Source organism: Synchiropus splendidus, chromosome 8, assembly GCF_027744825.2.
Source record: "Synchiropus splendidus isolate RoL2022-P1 chromosome 8, RoL_Sspl_1.0, whole genome shotgun sequence".
NCBI lineage: Eukaryota > Metazoa > Chordata > Actinopteri > Syngnathiformes > Callionymidae > Synchiropus > Synchiropus splendidus.
In genome coordinates, this window is record NC_071341.1 from 7,962,707 (window position 1) to 7,987,231 (window position 24,525).

At 42.0% G+C, this 24,525-nt stretch overlaps 1 protein-coding gene across 4 annotated transcripts in view; it reads right to left on the reverse strand.

The window, feature by feature from the left end:
* Positions 1–349: 349 nt before the first annotated feature.
* The window catches only part of LOC128764271 (SPRY domain-containing SOCS box protein 4-like), a 42,238-nt gene continuing 18,062 nt past the window's right edge, over positions 350–24,525 (reverse strand). For 2 of the 4 annotated variants that reach the window (XM_053873898.1, XM_053873897.1), the window contains exons 4-5: positions 13,119–13,990; positions 350–1,165 (exon numbers count right to left, since the gene is read on the reverse strand). In XM_053873898.1, coding sequence (XP_053729873.1) covers positions 1,038–1,165; positions 13,119–13,827 — 837 coding nt within the window. In that variant the 5' untranslated portion in view covers positions 13,828–13,990 and the 3' untranslated portion in view covers positions 350–1,037. Of the gene's footprint in view, positions 1,166–13,118; positions 13,991–18,923; positions 18,968–20,055; positions 20,155–24,525 lie in introns of those variants that run through there. The other 2 variants (XM_053873899.1, XM_053873901.1) reach the window with 2 other exon arrangements.

The following is a 24,525-nucleotide window of genomic DNA, read 5'->3' on the forward strand; positions in this document are numbered from 1 at the left end:
AGTACAACGAATCATTTTAACAACTTTGCACGCATGCACAGAAGTTTTCAGTCAATCGATGAGTACAATGACGAGAGGTTTTAAGATGTAATGCTGGGCAGCATCTTACTTCAGAGCCCACAAGATGGCACTCTCCTAAAGTCCATGGAACCAAGAGCGCCACATACGAAGTTCTGAAAATGAGAACATCGTTTCATGAAGCTTCAGGCTAGGGTGCTGATACGTCGTCATGATATGTAGTATCATTTGAAGTTTAAATGCTGCTTTCGTCATAACATTTAAGAGGTTTAAGTCACTATAACATTGGTGTGGACTTGATATAAGCAACACACTGCATGGTTTCAGCAAAGTTTACTTTATTCACATTCAAAAAGATTCTCAGGTTAAGACATTCTTCCACCAAAACCTGCGAGACATCACGTCTGGCAGACAAATCTTAAAAGTCAATAAAAGAAAAAAAAAAAACTTAAAAAATATATCAACAAAACTTTCTCTGGATTAAAACCCACTCGAGTGTAAGACCGTGGAAGAAAAGATATAAAAGCAGCATTTTTAAAATCATGAAGACGACTCTCTAGAAGACGCACATAAGACTTCAGTTCCACGCACTGACGTTAGGGCAGAGAGCTGCAGAGTCCGAGACAGTTTCATTAAAACAAACATAAAATCAGACAACGCCAACTGAAATTTGAATATTTGGTTGCTAGGTGATGACAACTAACAGCTTTTGAGTTGATGTTTGTGTGCAAATAAAAGTCAGAAATAGCAAGCAACATGCTTTCTATTCCACAAACTCGCTTTCGATGCTGAACTGAACATGAGATTGTTACTTTCAAACGGTCACCCATGAAAAGAGGCTTCCTCAAGGTCATCAATAGAGGAGTTGGTAAACTAAAACCATTCACTGCAGCGTTTGGGGCTGTAACTGGAGTCAGTGTTCACCATCTGTCTAACAAAGACGACGATGATGATGATGATGATGATGAAAGCTGGTTCATTTGAAAATCTATCGGTTCTGCATGAGCAAGTGAGCAGGGTCACTGGTACTGGAGGTAGTTCTTGAGGGTCTGCGGCAGGGGAAGAGTGTCGATGTGATGGATGCGCTCCCTACCGAGGGCAAGGCGAGCGGCACGTCTGCACAGGTCCATGAGAGGGAGGGGCTCCGCTGTGAGGGACGAGAGAGACATGGTCAGGTGTCAAGCTGTGGTGACAAGCAGTTCCAATGTCAAAGTCTGGGGTCAGTCTCCGTATGTTCACAATATACTTTCATCTCAGGTCCCAATAAAATGTTTGGTTTCAGGAGCTTGAGCAAAGGAAAAATAAAAATGCCGTCCTACAGAACTTGTCCTTCAGTCTAGCTGCCACGCTTTTCTGTCACAGATCACACCTAACAGTCGTCTTCACCCATTCCACCCTGTCTGCACGCTCCTCTTCACCTCTGTCCATCGCTTTGTATGACTGAAACAAAATACTTCAATACTTGCTTGAACTCTGTTCTCAAAGCCTAGGAAAACTAGGAAGGCATTGGGCATCTGCAAAACATGAAAAAATGGACGCAGATTCTCGCCAGATTACGTTATATATATATATATAATATATAAATATAATGAATTGGGCGTCCATTTTTTCATGTTTTGCAGACGCCCTCCTAGCTAAAAGCCTGATGGCGACCAACGACAATGGAAAACATTCTATTCCGGAACGTGGTGCATGTTTAGATGACACCTCTGTAAACCCCAGCACTAGTCAGCGGGCCCTCCTGGTTTGTGTGTAAATATAATAATACTGTCAAAGTTTCCACCTAAAATGTTAAGAGAGAAAAAGTATTTTCATGAAATCACAAGTGGATTATTGAAATCAGGGTCAGTTCAGTAAAGCTAGTGCGTAGTGCCTCTTCACTCGTGACCCATCTTGTGCATTCCTCCTAAGACCCACCAGTCTCTTCACCTTCTCCTTTATCACATCCACAAACCTGAAAACCATCCTCTTCTCGGTCATCACTTTGTTTGTCCAGCATGCTCCCTGTCTCTAGTCAGTCGACCAGTCCAAACCATCGGAGTCCGGAAACATTTTTTCCCTGCATGAGCCGTCCTGCTGATGCACTACAGTAGTATCGTATCTAGAATACCACAGCATACAAATTCATGTCAATCTGAAACTGAAGGTGAACAGGCTAACATGACTCAAGTGACCAGTCGAAACAAAAATATTCTTTAAGTGTTCACCAGAGGCAAGCATTGAAGAGCAAAAACAAGTGTGCAGGAGCTGTCTTAACACCAACTGGCATCCATTATCACATCAGGCGCACGTGTGAATGGTCCAAGCCTCGAGCTGATCACTTATCCGACTGTCTCTTCCTCGAGAAATGGAATTATTAGTCATTTTTCCCAGGTTAAAAAAAGCAAGTTGGGAGGAATATTGCAACAAATTGAACTGATCTGTCCTGTTTCACAATACTGCAATAGAGGAAAAAAAGCATATTCAGCAAATATCAACATTTGTTTAGCTCCTGCTTAAAATAATCACCAGTAACTGCTCACACCCAACCCACAAGGTTCCCATGTGACGATTGAGATGGATTCCTTGCATTCGTCAGGTGAGAAAGCTCCACGGGCCTTTCACAGCATAGGACTGGAACAGGACATTCATTTTATTCATACTTTCCTAAATATTTTTTTGTCCTAATATATTCCCAACTGCAAATAAGAGATGAAAGTACAAACACATCTTACAGAAAGTGTATTCAGCAGGTGGTGCTCTCGCTGTCAAAATGACTAGATTAGACAAGGACTGCAACATTAGTTGATGCCATCGATAACGCCGACAACAAACATTCGTTGAGCAGCGAGAAAATATCACATTCTCTGGAATCATTCAGATATGTTAATGTATGTTCCTTCAATTGGTTCCTGACTGAGGTCCGACTCCAATCATTCATTTTGTTTGCGAAGACAACGCGTCTTAAGGATGAGCAAAGCCCTTCGACACCATGGTAGAATGATCAAGAGTGTTGGTCTGTGACACACACACACTCGCTAACAACAAGCATGTCAGTTAGCACGGCGCTAACTTGTAAGGGGAAACGGATTTGTTTTTAATGCTGTCACACACGTCACATCTGCGCTACGAGAGTGTTTTTTTTGTTTACAGTGACGTAGTGAAGTGTCCTTAGTGTCTCTCCTCCTAATAATAACCTGAACTGACCTCGGGAGCTACACTGAACACATCGGTTTAGATTATTATTAAAATAAGACCTTTTTTTATTTTATATGGGATACATTTGTGTATAGTGATGATTTTAGATTCTTCTCAAGGACCAATAAAGACCTCAGTTTTAAAGAACTGGAGCTCTCTGTCAACTGTTTCGTGCTTCACAGGGTGAATACATGTTCCTGGATTGTGTGTCATTATATTAACATACAGTGGTACCTCGGTTCTCGAACACAACACGTTCCAGACGGCCGTTCGAGAAGCGATTTGTATGAAAACTGAATCGATTTTTCCCATTACAATGAATGGAAAAAGAAATAATGCGTCCCAAGCCTTAAAATAGTCTTTTGTAGGAGTGAATGTAGAGTGTCTGCTGCAGGTGCGCTGTTCCTCTATGTGTGTGGCCGCTGCATGTGGGAGGGGTTGCCGAGTGAGTGACGTCTCTCCAGAAGTGAAGAGGTGTCCGGTGCGTGTCCAGCTCTGAATGTGCGCTTCTGTGCAGTTTGGCTGTGACAAAGTCATAAACCAAGTAACGCTCTGTCCCAGACTCGCCTCATCCCTGTCCCAGCTCCAGCCCACAACAGGACATCAAACCCTGGAGTGTGCGCTCCAGCCTCGGAGGTGTGGAGAGCGAGCACCTCCCCTGTGACACTCTACCACGGTCCAGTGCGGAGACAGGAAAGGTTTTACACCTCAATATGAAGAAAAAACAGTCAGTAAATGTAGCTAACGGGACACGTCTGCATACAGAGGCTGCGTTATACACAATAACAAAGCGCATCGTGGGTCAGCTGTTCGGTCCACGCACGTTGGGTTTTTTTCCGGCTTCATTTGGGGGCGTTCGAGTTCTGGATTTTCGTTCAAAATCCGAAGCAAAAAAATCTCGAAATTTTTGTTCGAACTCCAGGACGTTCAAAACCGAGGTACCACTGTTCTTGTTTAATAATGTGCGGTGTCTGGGAATCACAGTGAGAGGATTTAAACAACTTATGGTGAAACAGAAATTCAAAATAAGTCCAAACAAAGGTAATGGCGATTAACTGAAAAAATAATGAATAGATTAGTCGACAACGAAAATAATTGTTAGTTGCAGCCCTAGACTAGACTAGCCTTTATTTATTGCCACAGTGAGGAATTCAACAGTGAGGTTTCTGTGGTTTCAACTGGGCTCTGAAAATAAGGACACCGTTTCATGGGGCCTCAGCAGCCCATCCCCACAGATAGTGACCGGATTCAAACCCTTGGTGGGAATTCAAGACGGACCTCTCACCCTCATGGGCCAAGGGTCATGTTTTTTGAGAAGGCATCGTAAGGAGGCCTAAGCAAAGTGGCCTCGTCCGCAAGTGTGGCAGCACATATCAAACCTCAAAGGCTGTTTCAATGACACCAACAAGTTCCTCTCCCGATGAGATAAAGCCGATGAGAACTGATGGGAAACGCTGCAAGAGTTGTGAGACTCATTTGAGATCAGGTGTAAAGGAGCTGACCCGGCAACATTTTCAGTCTAATTGCCACTCAACCTGCTGACCCATGTGGCACCCTTGACGACAGAGTGGCTGGTAGTTATTTCTCAAAACGGCTTGAACCTTTAACCTGTCTAACGCCTCTCATGAAAGGACTGAACATTGCGTGGAGAGAGAAACAAACCTTTCAGCATTGATGTTGAGTCTCCATCTTGGCCAATCATTACCAACTACACACAGTAGTGTTCGAACCCCTACACCTAGAGTTGTGCCGTTTCTGTGTAATAGATGGGTAATAGCAGCTCAATTTATAATATTTATGATGTGAATTCATATAGCGGTATAAATGGAATCCCTACACAGTGTAGAATAAACAGAACACCTCTTTCTCACTGTAAATAAACAGCGAGTCAATTTGATGTTTTAGAACACACCACAATTTCCTTGACAGGAGACAACATATTGGGCTGCGGTTGGACCACAAATTAGGCAAACTAAGCAGTAGTGATGGTCTCTCTCTCTCTCTCTCTCTCTCTCTCTATTGTGACTGAACCTCTGGCTGTACCCACTAACTCTGCACACACCTAAACAGGAAAGCAAAAGGCCCCTGATACCACAGACACTTGCCGACCATGAAGCCTCCAAGGGACTACACCCCCACACCCCCAGCTCCCACCACCCCCAGCTCCCACCACCCCCAGCTCCCACCCCCCAGGGATGGATGTTCTGTCTGTTAGTTCCCGACAGCATCGATCAATCACGTCGCTCTCACTAGTGCAGCCACCACGCATAGATTTTTCCCGAAATAAGCGACTGCCGGAGCCAGGAACGGTGCGAAGTCACAGTTATTGCCTCAGACACACATTTGGCTCATTAGTTATGATCGTGTCGTCGGGAATCTATGAAATTCTGATGCAATAGTGCCACTGCAAAACCTCCAGCAGGAGAGACCGGAAACAACAGTCTTCTGATGAGAGGCCATTCAGTCGAGCTAGCTGTACAGACTACTACATACAGGAACACTGATGGAAGCAATAAAACTTGTCTCCATCCGTCACATTAACTGAGGAGCTGCTGCTGCTCTCCAATGGGAGACAGTGACGTGACAATGCAACAAACTTGTTGAAAAGCATCCAATCCCTGATGACTTAAGCTGGTCTCCATAGTAAGGGTTGCCCAGGGCGACAAGTGGCCCTGCCAGTTATGGGTTATAAACACGATTGGAAGAGAGCTGTCAGTCATCTGACTCTTGTTGTACAGTTGGGGTTTCGATCGGAGGTTGCCCACAGTTCGAGAAGGGAGCTGACATGACAAAGCTTGGCTAGAACTGGTGCAAGGACAGACATTTCTGAATGTATCTTTATCATTAAATAGACAATGTCAATGACATTTTTCCATTGATTCTTAGTTTTGCAGATAAATTTGATTTACACAGTGGAAAACCACAGAATGAGCTAAGATTCTGGCTCTGTAAGTACTTGGAACTGCCGCCCTTGTTTGATGCGTCATGTGACTCATACCACGCATTTGGTATCACATGCGCGCAGACAACACATTTTGCCGTGTGACAACCCTGGTGTTGTTTTGGAGAACAAGACCTTGTTCTTTAACCTCAGGGAACACATAGATTTAAATGACCTGGAATATCATCCTGGTTACAGACGCCACATTAAATAAATCAGGCATCAACTTCCTTCCATCTAAATCCGTCTCACAGACCTGGTTATTGACCTGTACCACTATACCAGACCTGACCGCTGCAATAGTGTTCTCATGGTCGATTTGAGGAAGTGTTGCAGATTATCAAGACGCGATTGTACTCAGTACATGCAACGAGACCTTCCGCTTTTTTGAGTGCAGTGTCATTTAAGCCCTTCACACTGGCCAAAATGATATGAAATTATTTCCACTGCGTCACCAGTCAAGAGAGCAAACTAGTCCTATCACACAATGCATGTTAATAATAATAATAATAAGTGGACGCAAGGAACCTTTAGCAGTCATTGTTAAGACTTGGGTGAGTCATTATTGCTGCCTTCTGGACCACAAAGAAGTAAGCTAGCGTAAAGGTGAAACCATGAGACGTCACACAAACTCCCTACTGGCCTTCTCACAATTGAAATCTTCTCCACACTCCTGAGTTCCTTTTCGTTTCAGATCAGATGCATCACACAAACGCACCTGGAAAGATCATGACCGTGACCACTTTATGTCACGTGATCCGAACAGATCACATCGGTGTAACATTTTGTGCCTATATATTTTTAGAGATACACTATTCAGAAATGGAGGAACATGGAGCTTTCACAATGACACCATCGGTTTGCCAAGACTGTCGATATTCCAGCGCTTGTAACTACAGCTTATGCGCTAAAGCAGGGGTTTGATGTGTTGGGAAGTTGCTTTGGACAAGGGAAGAATGCGTTTGTCATCCTTAACGTCCTCAGTTTCTCCGCTAAATGACAAAGACTTCTTCAACTGACATAGCAAGTCGCAACACGTCGACTTGAACAGCAGAAATCCCCTGCTACGGTGGGAAAATATCAGTATGTGGGGACAAAATCCCAATGCAAGAGGCAATGCACTAGAGAGAACCCTCGACACCAGAGTTTTTTTTTTTCTCAGCAACAGATCTAGGATGACACAAGTTGTTTTGAAGTCACAATTGAAAAGCTTTAACTGCCACCTCAACCAAAGTGAAGAACACATTTCTTTTACCTCTTAAGTGTACAGTTAGGTCAGAAGTTCAACCAAGCAATCTCTACCAATCGATTGATGAGTCGATTGATGAGTGTAGTATGAAAAAAAGTGGCAAATACACATCAAATACCAGAATTATACTTCAAAGGTAAATCAATATGTATATAATAAAAACAGTAGGCATTAAGGTGTTAACAATTCTAATAAAATCTCAATCCAGCAACTGACCATCATCTCATCATGGCCATCGGGCTTCTTTACACGTTTGCAAGTATGTCCTGTATTTCCTGGGATGAAGTTTCCTTAGGTCACTTAACTATTTATCATGCCATCATTTATTAACTCACAGCATGTTTTCGGATCAGAATGGAGGATGAAAAGCTCCATGGAGGAAGATGGAGGTAGATGGCCGCTTTCCTGGTACAATACAGCCAATTTTCACCTGCACTTGTTTCCCCTGCGATTTCTAACAATGCCCTATACTCTACTTTGGCACTACACTAAATACTCACTACAGTCGTGAGATAAATAAAATCAGGTTAATAAATTGGAACTGAAATATCATCACATTCACTGCTCTCATACCATCAAATGTGGGGACCACAAGCAATTTTACTTTTCACTCTAGCAGCTGAAGGTTGCTTTTTTCACTGAGCCCTAGTGCCGCAGACAGGTTTGGACAGATTTACGACACACTGTGAGGGAGTGTGAGATAATTGTGGGAAAGTCTGTTTAAGGACAAGTAAAAAAAAAGGCACAAACACATTCCCCACACTTCATGGACACCCGAGAAGGGAGGAAGATTTGAATTTTGAACGTCGGACTGTCTTCCTCCTGCTATAGAAGAGCATGAAATTAAATTTGTGAGTGGGTGTGCATATCTACACGCCAGGCAGTACCACTCAGATACATGATACTAAGTGGAAGCCTATATTTTTGACTCGTATCTTCCAATTTACTCCACTCCTCTGGTTCTTAGATTCCATTAACAGTAAGAGACGATGCTAGCCAACACACACCAGGAGGCAAGGCAGCAGACTACTGACCAGGCTTATCTGCTGCATTAGCATAAGTGTTGGGGCTGTCTGACCTACTTTTTTATGGTGCATGTATGCACCTATACTTACTGCCCAAGACTTGTCTAGAAAGGTTAGGAAGAGGAGAAGAGAGCAGAGGAACGAGTTTGAGGAGAGACAGAATCAGAACAATGAGACAATAGTGCGGCGGTGAAGAGGAAGGAAGAAATAGAGCCCTACTACGTCCAATCAGAAATGCAGGTGTCCAAATTGAATCCTGCATTTGAAATCGATTGCTCACAGGAGTATCCTTGGACTGTCATTATCTGACTGCCCATTATCTCGCACAGCTAAGCAGGACGAGTTCCGGACAGCCGACAATTTAGTCCCAGCTCTTCCTCCAGAGCCAGAGCACACATTGATTGTCAAGAGGCTGAAACTGCACTGGTAAACAGCACAGTATTCCGCTGCACTAAAAGATCAAATAACCCTAAAAAAACAGGAACAACAACCGCATCTTCCAAGTTCATCTTTAGTGTTCTCTATGTGAGAGAAGATTACTACTACTGACTTTAATGACGTTGCATTAAATTTAGACTCAGTTTTTATGGAAAACATTTTCCAGAATTGAACTCAACTTGAGGGAAAAACCTTGTACAACAGACATACTCATGTCTCGGGGCAGAGATCCACCCACTTAACAAGCCACTTCAAAATGATGGATGTCAAAACACGCACAGTACAGGCCAAAAGTTTGGACACATCTCTCAGTCAATGTGTTTTCTTAATCTCCACAGCTATTTACATTGCAGATTATCACTGAAGGCATCAGAACTATGATGTAGTAAACAAAGAAGTGTGTAACTACTCACAACATGTTTTGTATTTTAGATTCTTCAGAAAAGCCACCTTCTGCCTTGATTACTAAAATCCAAAATATGAATGTAAAATATGAAATATTTTAGATGACTCAAATTCAACTTTTTCTCTTTGCAACATAATTCCACATACCCTGCATCATATATGTGATATTTTCAGTATCCATCTACAAAGCAAAAAGTAGAAAGAAAATAAAAAACACTGAATCAGAAGGCATGTCTAAACTTTTGGCCTGTACTGTCGACTTGTGCCAGTTGTTTTTAAAATTAGAATTCAATTGGCAAGACTTGCCGATAAAAACAAATTCATTGCATCCCAGGCAGAGTGTACTCCTGCTTTTCTGGCTGACATCAGCGTTTATGTCAGCGGTGCTACCGAGTTACAATGTCATGTTTCAATTCACCAGAACTGAGGACTAATGTCACAAGTCGCTGAGTCAATTGTACACACACACACGGTGCATGGAACACTCCACCAGAGAAGGACTCGACTTTCCTACTTGAATAACTGTTCTCCTGGATAAATCATGTTTTGCATGGGATCACATGTTGCATATCTTGTGTGATTATAATGCTAAGGTTTTCAGGGGCTCTCTCCCACTCAAACAAGTAAGGGCTTAACAAAATACCTCACATAACAAGAACTCAATACAAGGACCACAATATTAATGCTCACGAATTGAGACAAATTTAAAATAGTAATAATAATAAATCAAACAAATGTGACAAATGTGAAAACAATTTGACTGCATAGCTAGCTTCAGCTGACATACGCACCAGCATACTGTAGGTGCTCAGCCCCCTATCACTAAAAAAGGAGATATGACACCATTTCAAAACCATTTAAAAAAAATAAATGGCTGATCTGAGACTCGTCATCGTCGCAGTTATGCTGAAAAAGCTAAGTGCCGTGTGAGACACTGACCAAAGGGCAAATCCAGTGAGTTTTATTTATTCTTGTAACACGTCCAATTTTCAGTCTTTTTTTGCACCAAATTTTGTACGAAATTGTGTTACACCTCTTCCTCTGGAGGTAAACAGAAGTGTGCTGATGTGAACGTCAACTCATCGTGATAGTGGATACAAATCACGGCAAGCGGAAACAATATGGTACTTTAGTGGCATGGTCACACCAGGGCCAACCTGCAGTGCTTGAGCTAAAAGCCCACAGGAGGTGCAGCTGAGCATGGCATGCTTTCTTGGAACGGCATGGTTGGATGAGGTGTACTGTGATGGCACGGTCTGAATCTACAACAGACAGTCGATAAATCCTGCTGTTGGTGAGGGCTGACTATAAAGAAAAAAGTGTTGAAAGAAGAAGAATACCACTGCAGCCATGTTGTCATGTTGCTGACAGCCAAAAGTCACTCAATGACAACCTCGAGTGTCAGGGCTCTCTGATGGTGTTAACCGTGAAGAAGTAGGTAGGTAGTATGATGGGGCAATTGTGCTGGTCTGGGATCATGCTAGCACAGCATGGATGAAATGGCCCCACTTATTTGTTCAAGGCTAATTCGCCCATGCGGGTGGCAGGAAAATAAATCCCTCCCTCTCACTGTTCCGTCGTCTTCAGGTGTCAATGGCTCGGGTCAGCATGCTGCCATCAGGCTGACTCGTGTTTATAAGAAAGCATGGTACACTTTACAAATGACATGGCTGTTGCCCTGCTACGGCTATTGTGGTATCATGATATTTGAGTGTATGACTATTTTCTCACATCCGTTAACAGATATACTTAAATATTCAACGTTGAAAAAAACAAAGCAGCTCCACCATAAAGCACCTGATTTTATACATGCAGCAGGAGGTTGAATGATATCCCAAAGTGATAAATAGGACTGGTCCAACCTCTATAGGGAGCAGTGGGTTCACAGTAGTGGACTGGAACTAACCTATCCAAGGACAAATCAAATGGACACTTAATAAATCATTCCCTGCAGCACACGCCCATTCCTGGGAGACGACAGCGTTTATTTTTCTTTAAAAATAAAAGAGGAGAGAGAAGGATTCCAGCAATATCAATCGAGACTAAGAAGGAATACTGCAGTAAATTTAGTTCAGCAATTGAAGAAAACCGTTGTCAGCGCTGAGTACTACATTTTAAAACAGATAAAACAATATGAAAACTGCTTGCTCTGTGCTCATATCAACATTCAACTTACAAATCCAGCCGACAACTAAATGGTGAGAGGATGCTGAACACAGCCATCAGACAACTAACACAAAACACCCAGGCCAGATCCTGAGCGCCCTACACTTGCAGATGGCAGATGTTGGACCCATTGGCACACCAGGAATTCCTCCTCCATTGGCTCGTGTCCAACATCACACAGACAAGATGTATGGCTTGCAGCCACGGACACGGTGTTCAGGGAACACCCCCAGCTTGCTTTGGGTGTTTGTGCAACACGCAGCCTTGTAAAAGTGGAGGCAGACTGAATTACATAATCTGTGGGGCAGGCGCTATTAAAATCTCCCAATGGTGACATGTTGAAGAGGTGGATGCTTTCAACATGAGCTGGGAAAGGGACAGTTCTGCTACATCAATGAGCGGTTGTGTGTTGCACCACAATAGTGACGAACATCTAGAAAATTCTTATCTAACAAAGGAGGTGGCTAGAAATGTCTTTTTCTTATTTATAAATGAAGCTAAGCACTTCATAATGCCGACAGTGAAATCTGATGGGTTTTCTTCCCTTACAGAGAATACATTAAAGCAGTCAGGACTTACGCCTTGTGGAAATTAGAATGAAACAATGGAAGACCACGTTTTCAAGTTGCAAGCCTCAGTCAGCTGCAGACACAATACAAGTAGATCATGGATTCTCAAACAGGAACTTCCCCTCACTGCCATCGACACTACATCTTACGTACCTTCAAAACAACTGCAAATGCACATGTGTCAATGCAAAAAAATAAATAAATAAATAAATAAATAAAATCGATCGATCGACTCTACCTTCACACCACCAAACTCAAAAGTTTTTAACGGACCTCCAAGATTTGCATTCTGAAGAATGATATGAAAATGAATGACATCAGCAATTTAGGAAGAATTTGAGAGAAAATAAAAAAAATTAACACTCAAACTTGAATTCTGACATTGAAACAAGCAATTAGATTAGAATCTGAGAGATTCTCATTCAATGCTATATAACCTTAAAACTCATAAGAAGTTACTCTTGATTTAGCGTTTTGTCACAAAATTCTGCATATAACTTTCACCAGCAAAAAAAAAAAGTGTTGTATTTTAGACCTCAATGGGCTAAACAGTAGGTCTCCATCATGTGATAGACTGTCTTTGTTCATTCACCTTACCGCACTCTCAGACTAACAGTATCTTTGCACCGAACACAACACCCGAGTGGTTGCTGGTTTCCTGCCACCAAAGCAACTTCCCTTCCCCTCTGAAGTTACATAAAAAAGTCAGTGTGCTGAAAGGCGGTCACTTTCCCTTTGTTGTCTTGTTGATGAATTTCCCTCTCTGCGTAAGTTACAGTCAAACCTGTGCTCTGTTTGGCGCCGCATCTGGTCGCTGGAGTTCAGTTTTCAACATCAGTTTTTCCAATTTTTGTTGTATGGTACTACAAATGTGTGTCAGCAGGCATGTAAAATACACCAATAAGTCAAATGTTTTCAATAAAGCCATGGGGTGATATGACACTGTTATGTCTAAAATACCCCTGGTTATATGATGTCAGTCATTACAAAATCAACATATGATAAAAAATACCTCAAGAAAAAAAATCTTCAGGAGTAAAATGAAAGTACTATTTAAAAAAATCTGTGTGTACTACTTATTGAAATTTCTGAGTAATGAAACTGTGCGTGCGAGTGTGATTGTTACTTACGATCAAGGCCATTGACATAGCGGATCGACACTTCACAGTGGCCCCACACAGCACTGACGATGGGGTACAGTCTTTTGCCCTTTAGTCCTCTGAAAGCAACTCCTAGATACTGTCCATCCACCATGAAGCTTAACGTTCCGTCATCCATGTCTAGTATTACTGTTAGAGAGTCTGGAAGAACAAAGGACTCGTCTGGTTCAAGAAAACAGGGGTATGTGGGCGCTGTCGTTGAAGCAGGCCGATTCTTTCCATCATGATATAGTTTGTTCCGACCCAAGTCCCAGCCCCACGACTCTGAGTCTGAGCCCACGAGGGCGGTGTATCCCACCGAGTGCAAAGATGCTTCAGCTGTGCCCACTCCCACAACAGCATGGGTGCCCCTTTGCCTGGCTGGCCAATTTATCCTCCAAACGTGTAGACCCCTGGTGTAGCCCACTTTTCCACGGATACAGTCTGTGCTCTGCGCTACAGGGTGTCTGTGGAACGTCAGTTTGTCATCCTCCTTCACGAAAACATTCAGTGATCGATCGTCAGGGTTCCAAGCGTGGCGAAGCTGAGCATCTGTACTTGCTGGTGGCATGTCCAGTAGCAAGTCCAACCGTGGAGGGCGGCAAAAATCAGGACCGCGCAGTTCCCGCCGTACGGGCCTGTAGGAGGGCTCCCCACGTACATCCACTGACTTGATGCTGCCGGAAATCTTCTGACCCATTGTTTAGAGAGAGGAGGGGGCAGAGGGGAGGGAAATGGACGGACCAAGGGGCGGTAGTGAGGACGTTTTAATACCCGACGTTACCTCATGGGCGCAGTCGCAACAGAATGCGTCCAGTGGGGAAAGATGCAAGTAGTCTTGCCAGCCAGATGGTAAAAAGCTCCTACAACACAGAAACAGACAACAAATTAAAGACCTGTGTACAGCATGACTCAGACAAGCTGTTGCCAGTCATTTGAAAGGATTTTTTAACAGTGTCTGTACTGAGATGTTAGTTGGAACACAAAGTACATGTAAACTAAGTGTACACGGAGCACTGGACAAAAGGGGAGAGAAGTGCTCTCCAGCATGTTCAGCGCAGCATGACAACATGTCAAGAGTGACAATGACAATCTTCATCTGCTCCAGTTACATCAGCCTCGCATTTAAGATTTAACCAGCAACAGCTGTCATTGGCTCAGTTCCTCCAACTTTGCAACATTCATGTAAATGCTCATATACAGGCCCCATTTTCAATTCACTCTAAATTTAAACTGAGAGCTGCGACGGTGACAAAAGTCAAGGAGACACAGCCTTCACAGCATTGAACTAAGGAGCTGGGATAATGTGGGCATTATTAAAAACAGTGCAACGTTGTAGCTAAGGGTAACATTAACAATTGGAATTCCTTTTAATAGGTTTGTTCCATTTGAATTATTGAGAAATAATTTTGTTAATTTAAATTTCATTATTAAACAAAACTAACATCTTTCACCATATGAACACAAAGAAGTACCAAACATTACTTCCGCCGAGTACCAACACCCAGGTACCAGTATCGGTTTAAATAAGTACTACTATACTAACAAAAGCAATGTAGTTTAACATCATCATTGATCTGAAAGCATTACAGGAGTGGTGGGAGTAGCACCATTAGGCATTGATAAACTCGTTTTTTTTTTCTATGAATCAACAAAAAACACATTTTATTTACACAACAGATAAAACTACTGTTTCTACTTTGTAAGAGCCTGCAAAGAAAACACTTTGAGCCTAAAGGGGGCAGATCTCTGCTCAGCTCCCGGTGACTCTTGTAGATAACATCGGCAGAGAGGATCAGTTTCGAAAAAGGCCTAATGCTGGACTAATCCTGTAATTCAGGATGTCGGTGCACCTCTGCTTGTCATAGTGGCTTTGAACCACATACATTTAAATAATATATTATTTATTTGACATGCATGACATTATTATTTAGGAGTCCCTTTTTATTTAATTCCACAAGGTTTTGTACGTCTTGTTTCTTAGGTCATTTTTCAACAGCAATATTACATGAACAGTTGGAGACCATTTGCACATATTAACTTGTTTAGTAAAATCGCTGGTTCTAAACTTTTCCTTGCTACTTTGAAAGCCTCTTCTTCCTCCTTACCAAAACACGGGTAGCAATGACACAGATTCAAATAAGGTACTTCTCAGTGGGTAACCCCAGACATTTGCAATTGGAGATGTGATTTAAGGAAGCCATGGGTGAAGCATGGTCACGCCGGACTGTTGCCATGCTACTGAAGAGGCCAGTGTCATTTCTAGTGGTCTGATAGGAGATCACACAAAGTGCACGCCATAGTCCAGTCACAAATTGACCTTATGTCTCCGTCCAGATAAACAAGGACAGAATTTGTCCATTCAAGCACACAAATGCCCTTCTCGAACACAAAAGAGGATCTGCTTTATGGCACCATTCTTGAATACGAGCACTCTATGAATTGTATCTAAATGCAGTTCCACACTGAACTGTACACAACATACATTAATGTGGGACAATTTAATATGGAAATAAACACTTTCCACAAGCATCAATGTGAAAGCTACCTCACAACCAAGCAATGTCCAACACAAAGCACAGTGTCTTCATGTTTCGCATTTTTTATAATCCAAAACTTCGTCTCCCAACCACAGGCTTATTCACATGTTGTAGAGACACTGTCCCCCAACTATGAATGTCCTTATCCAGCACACTCAAACCTTATTTCAAGTATGTATAGCTATCAATGTATAGCACTCAAGTTAAATGTTTGTGCCCCATGTAAACGTTGAAATCAGTACAACCGTCATTCAACATGACTAAAAGTCATGGCAAAGACCACATCACTGTAATATTGAATGGATATAGTTGTCAAGTCAGCCAATATCAATGATAAGGAGAATAGAGCCTAAAAATTCACATAAAACATTTAAAGCGAGACTTGCAAAACCGCTTTTTTTAACAGCTGAGCAGCCATCTTCAAATGCAATCCTCACCACAGGGAGAGCTTCACACTGAGGAATTCATATAAGCTCTAAATGTATGAAATATGATCCAATCAGATGCTGGGCAGTTATCAAAACCAACACCAATCTTCCATGCAAGAAAGTAGGACACTTGTGAATTGTTTCAAAATCACCACATTGTGAGGCCAACATATAAATGTGGATGATTAAGTAAAATAAGACCAGGTCATTCAGAGTCACCTAAATGTATTTTTAAAAAAAGCACTGAAATACCCCAAAATTCAATGAACCATCTCAAATGGTGACAAGCCCGATGTAGCCCTTCTGACAGGCCAATTGACTCTTGACTGAGTCATGACCAATTTTGTGTTAACAAGCAACATGTTGAGCTCCTAACTGAATGAATGCTCCTAAACTAAACACTAAAATAATGGTTTCATGATAGTCCATAACCTCTCTAAGATGGTGAAAATAGAAAGCCAGAAGGAGCAGAGGTGAGCTAACTGATGATTCTGGGATTTACAGATCAGTCTAATGGCATGAAAATAAAGGACACAAATGATGCAGAAACACTTCAGATATCTGCGGCTGAAGTTGGGAATTATCCAGGACAAAATACAAGGAAATCTTGTCAATCTTCATAGAAGCAGCCGGTTAAAAGCAGAAACATCCTCAACATGTGGCTATCATTAAACAGGACACAGTGACACGTAGAAGGCCGCTGGTATCACAACGGCCATTGTTTGTTTATCAATTCTCCCCAGGAAAATCAAGCAAACAATCACCAGTTCACCAAAACACATATCTTTAGGGAGAGGAATGCAGACATGAAAGAGACTTTGAAGTATCAACCACTCAGTCAGACTTATCTGCATACAGTTGGAACATCAGCTCGGGGCAATGGAGACACACACACATACAGACCCTGTCAATGACAAAGTGATAGGAAAGCCAATAACACAGTTCAAGAGAGATAAACAGACACCAAACTCTGACAGGTGGCGTTTTGTTTTTATCCAAGCGGGGCTAAATGAAAACCTTCATTTTCTATATGACTGGAGGAGGGTAAACAGATTTGTCTCAGAATCATCAAGTGTCGAATGTTTATCTTTGAGAAGTGGCAAACACATTTGTTCAAAGAAAGCAGAGAACCAATTGATTTGCATTTCTAAGATGAGTTTGGATCCAAAACAGTTCTGGTTTACCTCTTATCTATATAAAAATGCTTTTGTGAACCACAGAGTCACAACACAGGAAAAGTGACTGAATACTTGGCAGAAATTCTAAACCAGGAGGCACCAGCCTCAAAATCAAAAACTACCAAGGATGATGACACGAGGTGAGGTGTGACTCCGCATCCAATCCAAGCCATCCTCACGCGGTTTGTCTCTTCATATGTCTGGCCGGAATGCATGACTTGAGTTCCTCTAGCAACGGACTACAGTCATTATGACGTTTCTTTGGGGATTTTTCTGCGAATATCCACTTCCATGATGTGTTATGTGTTGTGTGGCAGAAACCCTGCATTGTCTGTGGGAATAATAAAGAATTGAATGTTAATTTAAATGTGGTACAATACAATTATTCTAAGACCCTGTCCACAGGGATTCAGAGTCGGTTGAATCCCAAGTTTGGTGTCGATCAGGCCTTTCATCCACGCAGATGTTTTCACGTTTTCATTCACTGCCTCTGATACTTTTAGGAACGGGATCCCAGACTTGGCTCTCTCCCCGATGTAGATGTGGCCGAAGGCTCTTCAAACATGTTCCCCAGAGTCTTTCGTCCTTAACTTGTCTCCAAACCTATCGACGTGCCTTGTCCCTCTGACATCCTCACGCACAAGTTAATGGCCAAACATGTAAAATGAAATTAAAACATTGTCCCGACTAAACAACTGGCTATACTCTTTCACCATCATGTAAATAGGAAAATCTGTATCCATTTATTCAGATTGTGAACAAACTGCTGACATAACCACAGGTCATGTCACACATAAGTATTAAGAACAGAGTCAGCAATCCACTGAACATGAGGGTAATGATGTGTATTAAAATCTCTCAACATAAACTGCTGCTGGGATGCCTTGTCATTTGAAGGCGATTTCAAAGTGCTAACAAATTAATATTTTCACTTGGCAGGCTTGAAATGTCTTAAAATAAATTAGTTGAAAATAATTTTAATTATGAAGCTTCTACTGAGCTTTACTTCATCCAGCTGTGCTTTCTGTGTCCCATAAACATGCACGCAGAATTTGCATGATCATATGTTATTAAAAAAACAGTCAAGAAAAAAACATTATGTCGCTTGAATGCTGCGTCGGTCCTGTATTTACGCGCCAGTATTGTCACAATTGGAGCAAGATGTGGGGACCAAGGGATGGTCTATAAGAAATGTACATTTAGCTCAAAGATCCAGTCACGATATCTAAGGGTAACAGGCTGGAAACAAACTACATTGGTCTCGCAAGTTTATGGGACAAAATTATCAATCACATTGGCCCACGCTTCAATCCGACTCTGGCTTTAATGCAGATGCCCTCACCGATCCAACCCTACCACCAAAGGATGTCTGTGGGCATGAAAGCTTGTCCACCAAGGATCTCAATGTCTACAAAAGGCTGGAGAGAAATCCTAAAGGAGATCAAATGAACTGTTCCAAACTTTCGCACACAAATTACCATGTATGCGGCTTGATCTGAAGTGAAGTGAAGTCTGGTTTTAAAACAAAGCCTCCCCTCTGCAGTCTGCTAGTTCAATCCAGATAGGGATGTGAAAGACAAATACACAGTCTCAGAAAACTACACACAAGACGGGACAAAGTGGTCTGGTTCAAGAGAAGACACGTCTTACCAGGAAGGCATTTTCACCAACAGCCAGGCGTCTCTCATGCAGCAAAGTCAACAAGCAGCAGCCGAGAAGAAGCACACTGGTCCAGTGTGCAGTCCAGATTGAGGTCAAGACACTTACGACAAGCGCAGGACAGCACAGAGTGTAGATGTATGTTTCATTAATATGATAAGACGCTTCCCATGACGGGAGCATGAGGGGGGAAAAAGAACAGCCAGGCGACAAGACACAAAAACAGCTGCTGGAAGAAAGAGGAAAGGAGATCAAGAGAGAAAATGAGAGGGGGGTGGGGAGGAAAAGAGCGCATAAAGTTCCAAGCACTACCAAACCACCCACTCGCTTACAGAAGCACCATCGGTGTCTCTGAAAGATGATCGAAGAAAATATGGCAGTTCTGCGTCTCAGAGCGGCTCAGTTCAGCTTCTTCACAGCTGAACCAGCAGATAACGCGTAGGCAAAACCTTGGAAGGGTGTCCACAAAAGCTTCGCTGCTTTGTGAGTCAAAACACAAGACTCATCCGTTTCTAAGCAGAAAGAATCAATACTTTTGAGACTCAGGCTATTTTCTAGCTAGGATAGCTTCTTTCTTCCCAGTCTCAAATTTCACCATACTGGCGGTTTAACAAAACATCTGTCCACATCTTTGTGTTTATTACGACCACGTTCACATGTGCAGAGCGGTCGAATGCCGGTAAACGCTCAACTAAGCCAAGAGTGTGGCTCCCCCCATACACATAGAGACAAATAGAGTGAATTGAATTATTGAATAATGTCTTCTCCCTGATTCTGGGTCAAACCTGCGGGAAAGCATCACCACAGACTGTCTAAGAAAACTGTTTGATTCGGTACACAGGGAACATGCCCAACAGCAGCTTTAAAAAGGTAAAAAATCTGAAAATCTGAGCAGTCAAACTCAAATAGTCAGCTGTAGAACTTTTAGTGGTCTGTGAGGTCAAGTTTGCATCCCGCAACACACGCAATGATAAAATACTTGGCAGGTGAAGCATGATGAAAGGCTTCAAAACACCCAATAAAAATCATTATTATTATTTATATAACAAGCCCTATACAGAGTTTTTGAGGCTGGGAATCGGAAAGTGAGGACACCGCCCTCACTTATAGCAACAACACTCACCCCAAACAAGTGTGACCATCAGACAGCCAAGACAATGATCTGAAAAATATTCCATTTCACCGGGGTGGATGATCAGCCTTACTCAGTGGCGGGAGAAAGTGGCGTCTGCGGAGTGCTCTCTCGCTCACTTGGAGCCCCGCCCCCATGTCAATGCTTCACTTATGTAGCCTTGCCAGCACTCCATCTGACTTGTGTTTTTAGTTGTCTTTCTGACTGAAGAGTTGCTGCATTGTGCCTGCCACTTATCTGCATTTTTTGCAGATACCTGACCTGCATTAGAGAGATATTATGGCTCCCTTGATCCACATCATGTATCCAGAAACCCTCATCATAACGACAATGTCATTACCAATTGATACCCAATTCAAATGATCAGAGTCGGCGAACGGCACTATAAAACCAGACTGGAGCGTAACCACTGACTTCAACCACCATATAATGAGGTACAAAATTACCTCCACCGCAGTGAAAAAAAAGAAAAATGTAATCCCAACAGTCTTGTGACGCAAATGAATGCAATTTATTTCTTGTGAGAACTAATGACCCAAAGGAAGGTGTGGGTGGTAGCTGACACCTACACACGAGACACTTGTCTCTTCAGAGCAGATGTCGACAAAGACCAAAGGACCAAGGCAGCAGTTAGTTAGACAAACATACACAGGACTTCTCCCCTATGTATAATGTTGTTGATCCAGATGACAAGAGGGGCACAAGGTATCGCACAAGATAAAGGCTGAGGCACTAGAAACAAATTGAATTGTATCGGAAAGGACATCGAAAAATATCCGCAAAACATTCATTTCATTACACTGCGATGGTGATTTAAACCTCAAGACACTGTTGGCATCCCTTAATTTGGACTGTAAGCACTACAGTAGCAAGGAGATAATGAGGCCACGGTGGATTGTGCCAGATCCGTGCGCCGATTTTCCAAGCGCACAGCTGCATTCTGGTGCAGAGGAAGGGGAGGTCACCTTTCTCCATTTGAATTCATAATGCCATCCTCAGATTATTTATAGCCTTTTGGGTTTATATGCAAGGGATACTGGGGGAAACACTGTTTTTTTTTTTTAGCAATATGGAATCCTCAATTCAACATGCTTATTTTTAATATCAAGTTAAGGCTTGGATGCTTACTGTAACCCGAGTATAACACGCCTGAAAGAAGAAAGGAGATACTGGATAAAACCGTTTCTTAGATAGGATCTTGAATTTTTAGGTTTGCTGCAGAGATCAAATAACAGGTATCAATCACCTTGTCGGTTGCCGTCAAGCTATTTCTCTGCGTGACAATAAGCAATAGTCGCTGAACAATACTTTAGCAGCAGATGTCCTGCACTTTAGGGCTGGACGGTTATCACAAAAATGAAAATCGTGATTATGTTGATTCATACTATAATCACGAATATTCAACAATTTAAGATTTTGCTGTCATGGACCACACATTTTATTGAACAATGAACTACAATAAAACAATGCATAAAACACAAATGATAATATTTAACCATGTAGGTTGAAGGTTTCTCTCTAGAAACACCAATCTATATGATCTGGTTTTAGAGTACAGTGAACAGTGGAGATATAATATTTCCAGTTGAGCAGGCACTTAGCTGAAAACCATGCCACTGAGTCGGAAGCTAACGGTGGCTAATATTAGCGTCCCCCACGCCGTGTGTGCAGAGGCTCAAGCCCTCTCGGCGCCGGGCAGAGCTTAGCGCTGAGGGGCTCACTCTGTGTAGCGGGCCCACTGTGTCTTCCAGAGCAGCTACCCACCGGGCCCCTTTCATGGGGAGCAGGCATGGTGCAGCGTTTGGGTGAGAGCTGCTGTGGTTCGGGCGTTCCACTCAATAATCAGTTTGATTTTCACGTCTGCATAACTGTAGGAAGACATACTCGAATTCCCGATTAAACAATGCACATGCAATCCTTCACCACTTATACATCTTGGCACCAATTCCAATCAGCCTATGTGTTGACAAGGCACACAAACCTCAAGGAAGTTTGCAGTCCGGAGATGCAGATAGAACCCGAAGCTCATGGTTTGCATTCACACCTTTGAAAGAGTTCAACAAAAAAAAAAAAAAAACCACAAAAGTGTGATTTGGGATAGCTAGGCTTTTTTAGAAGATCATGACTAAACAAAAATCATACGCAAGAGTGTGTAAAGGTCGAGTTCTTGGTTGATTTGACTGGTGTATTAATTGTGGCACAGCAAGAAGATTGATGACGTCCAGTGCAGATGAGAAACTATAAGTGAGTAATTATATTCATTAGCTATTCATGTGCTAATGAGCCATTTGTTTCCAATTGCAGGTCGTAAAATAAATGAAAGGTTTGCGGGCCAGTGGAGCCAGAGGATCGTAAGATGGAAGGGGCTATTTCATAGTCTCACTTGTGCAGGTATGAGTAAGGCTGGGTACTGAACTTCGGTTCTTTCATGGCTCCAACCGTAATGTCTTGGTAGTGGTGAGTATCAAATGAGGCTTTGTCGTCTGATGCCAAGTTTAGATATCCTGAAGCAGGGCTCTTACGTCTCACACATTCAGCGTGTGACACGCTTTTTACCGTTGCATGCGGTCACACAGTGTCTTTGTTGTCACTGGCTGCACTGACATGTTGAATTTCCCCAATGTGGGAGTAATAAAGGACATCTAATCTATTCCCTCATAGAAACACAATCCACCGAATGATCGTAATATGTATGCAGCGTAATGTTCAGTCAGTGGAGGCTCTTCAGGGTGAACTACAGGAGCAGTTTTTTGTTCTGTTGAAGTCAGGTGTCAAAGGTCAAAATGCACTTCTATACCAAGCAAAAGTGGAGGGGGTGAAAGACACACACACCATGTCGTTGCATGTTCAGAGGAGAGAAAAGGAACACTGCACTGCAGATGCAAAGACAACATGCTGGTCAGGTGTAGAAAGTGAGTGAAAGACAACAGTGAAGTGTGAGAAAGAAACGTATTCCTCTGTACATATTTGATTTGGATCGATCAGCAAAGCAAGTAGCGCCAGTAAACTCAGAATACAGTGGCCTATAGAAGACATAAAGTTAGTCCCATATTAGACGGACACATGAGCTTTATCCATCAGTTGCTTCAAGTTCTTCAATATCCAGCGCCTTATAAAGAGTAAATTCACTACGACTTATTTTCATGATCAAGCTGGTGGAGTCAGTTTACTCCATATACTGTATGTGAAGACCAAACATTCTACACATATTTTCAATGGATTCTATATAAATTACCTTCAGTAAAACACACATTTAACAAATCTATGAAAGATCAAAATACTTATTTTTACTGACAATGTGAAGGTATTGGTATTGTATGGTGATACTGATATTGGATTTTTTTGGTCCATACTCAGCCCTATCACAATTATGATATCACAATTTTGGATTTCAAAAAATATTTTACTGTTTGTGCAATGGCCAGAACTTAATTTTAACAATTATTTTATTTAAGTTTCCACTATATTATTCCAAGCAATCAGTACCTGAAGCACAATTATTCAGCTATAATGAATTAAAATGTACTTTTATTCACTACATTACAACACTATTATATCATTATGGTCTTTAAGAGAGTAGTCAAACATTATATTAAATTTTAATCGATTAATGTGACCAGTCACAACGTGTTCATGCATTGATTCGAGACTGTGTTGAGAGCGACGCAAACAGACATGAGGATTGAATCCGCACAGGGAGAGTAGAGAGAAATTACATGTCGTGTAAATAGCAAATAAATGTGAGGGTTTCTGGACTGATTTAATAAAAGAACACAGCTAAACAGTGCAGGGATTTTTTTTCCATGTCTGATGCGCTTCCTCCAAGGGGTCGGGCTGTGCCTTTGGAGGGGTTCAGCACCCCCTCTGGAGCATTGTGGGGCAAACACTGTCACAGTATATATGTTTTGGTGAAGCACAAAATGTGTCACGAAATTATATAATATGACCAAAGCAACAAAAGCACTATTACAGACAAATGGGAGATAGCATTATTGGTGTACGGAAAATATTCTCCGGGACTGAATCTGGATTAGAGACTTCACCCATTTTGCTGTTGATGCGATATTATATTTTGCTTGCTCACAGTCTATGATCATTTACCTTGACTTTTACATTAACCACAAATCGAGTATTGCTCTCCAAAACAAGTCCTGAGTCTGTGCCATACCAGAGAGGAGTAATATAGTTGATGTTGTTTCTATTTAATGGCAGATCATCTTTTATAGACAGCCTTGGCTAAACCAGTCAAATCCAGCCACTTTAGATTTGTAAACGTCTGGGTCCGCACTCAAGAAAAAAAAAAGGAAGAAATGGTTTTGTAACTCACGGAGGACAGCCTACAGGCAACAACAAAAAATTATATGGCAAAAGAAAATTATATTATTACTATAAATATTATATATATTTATATTTTATTTATTTATTTATTTATTTATTTTTTCTGTGTGATGCTCTTCCTGA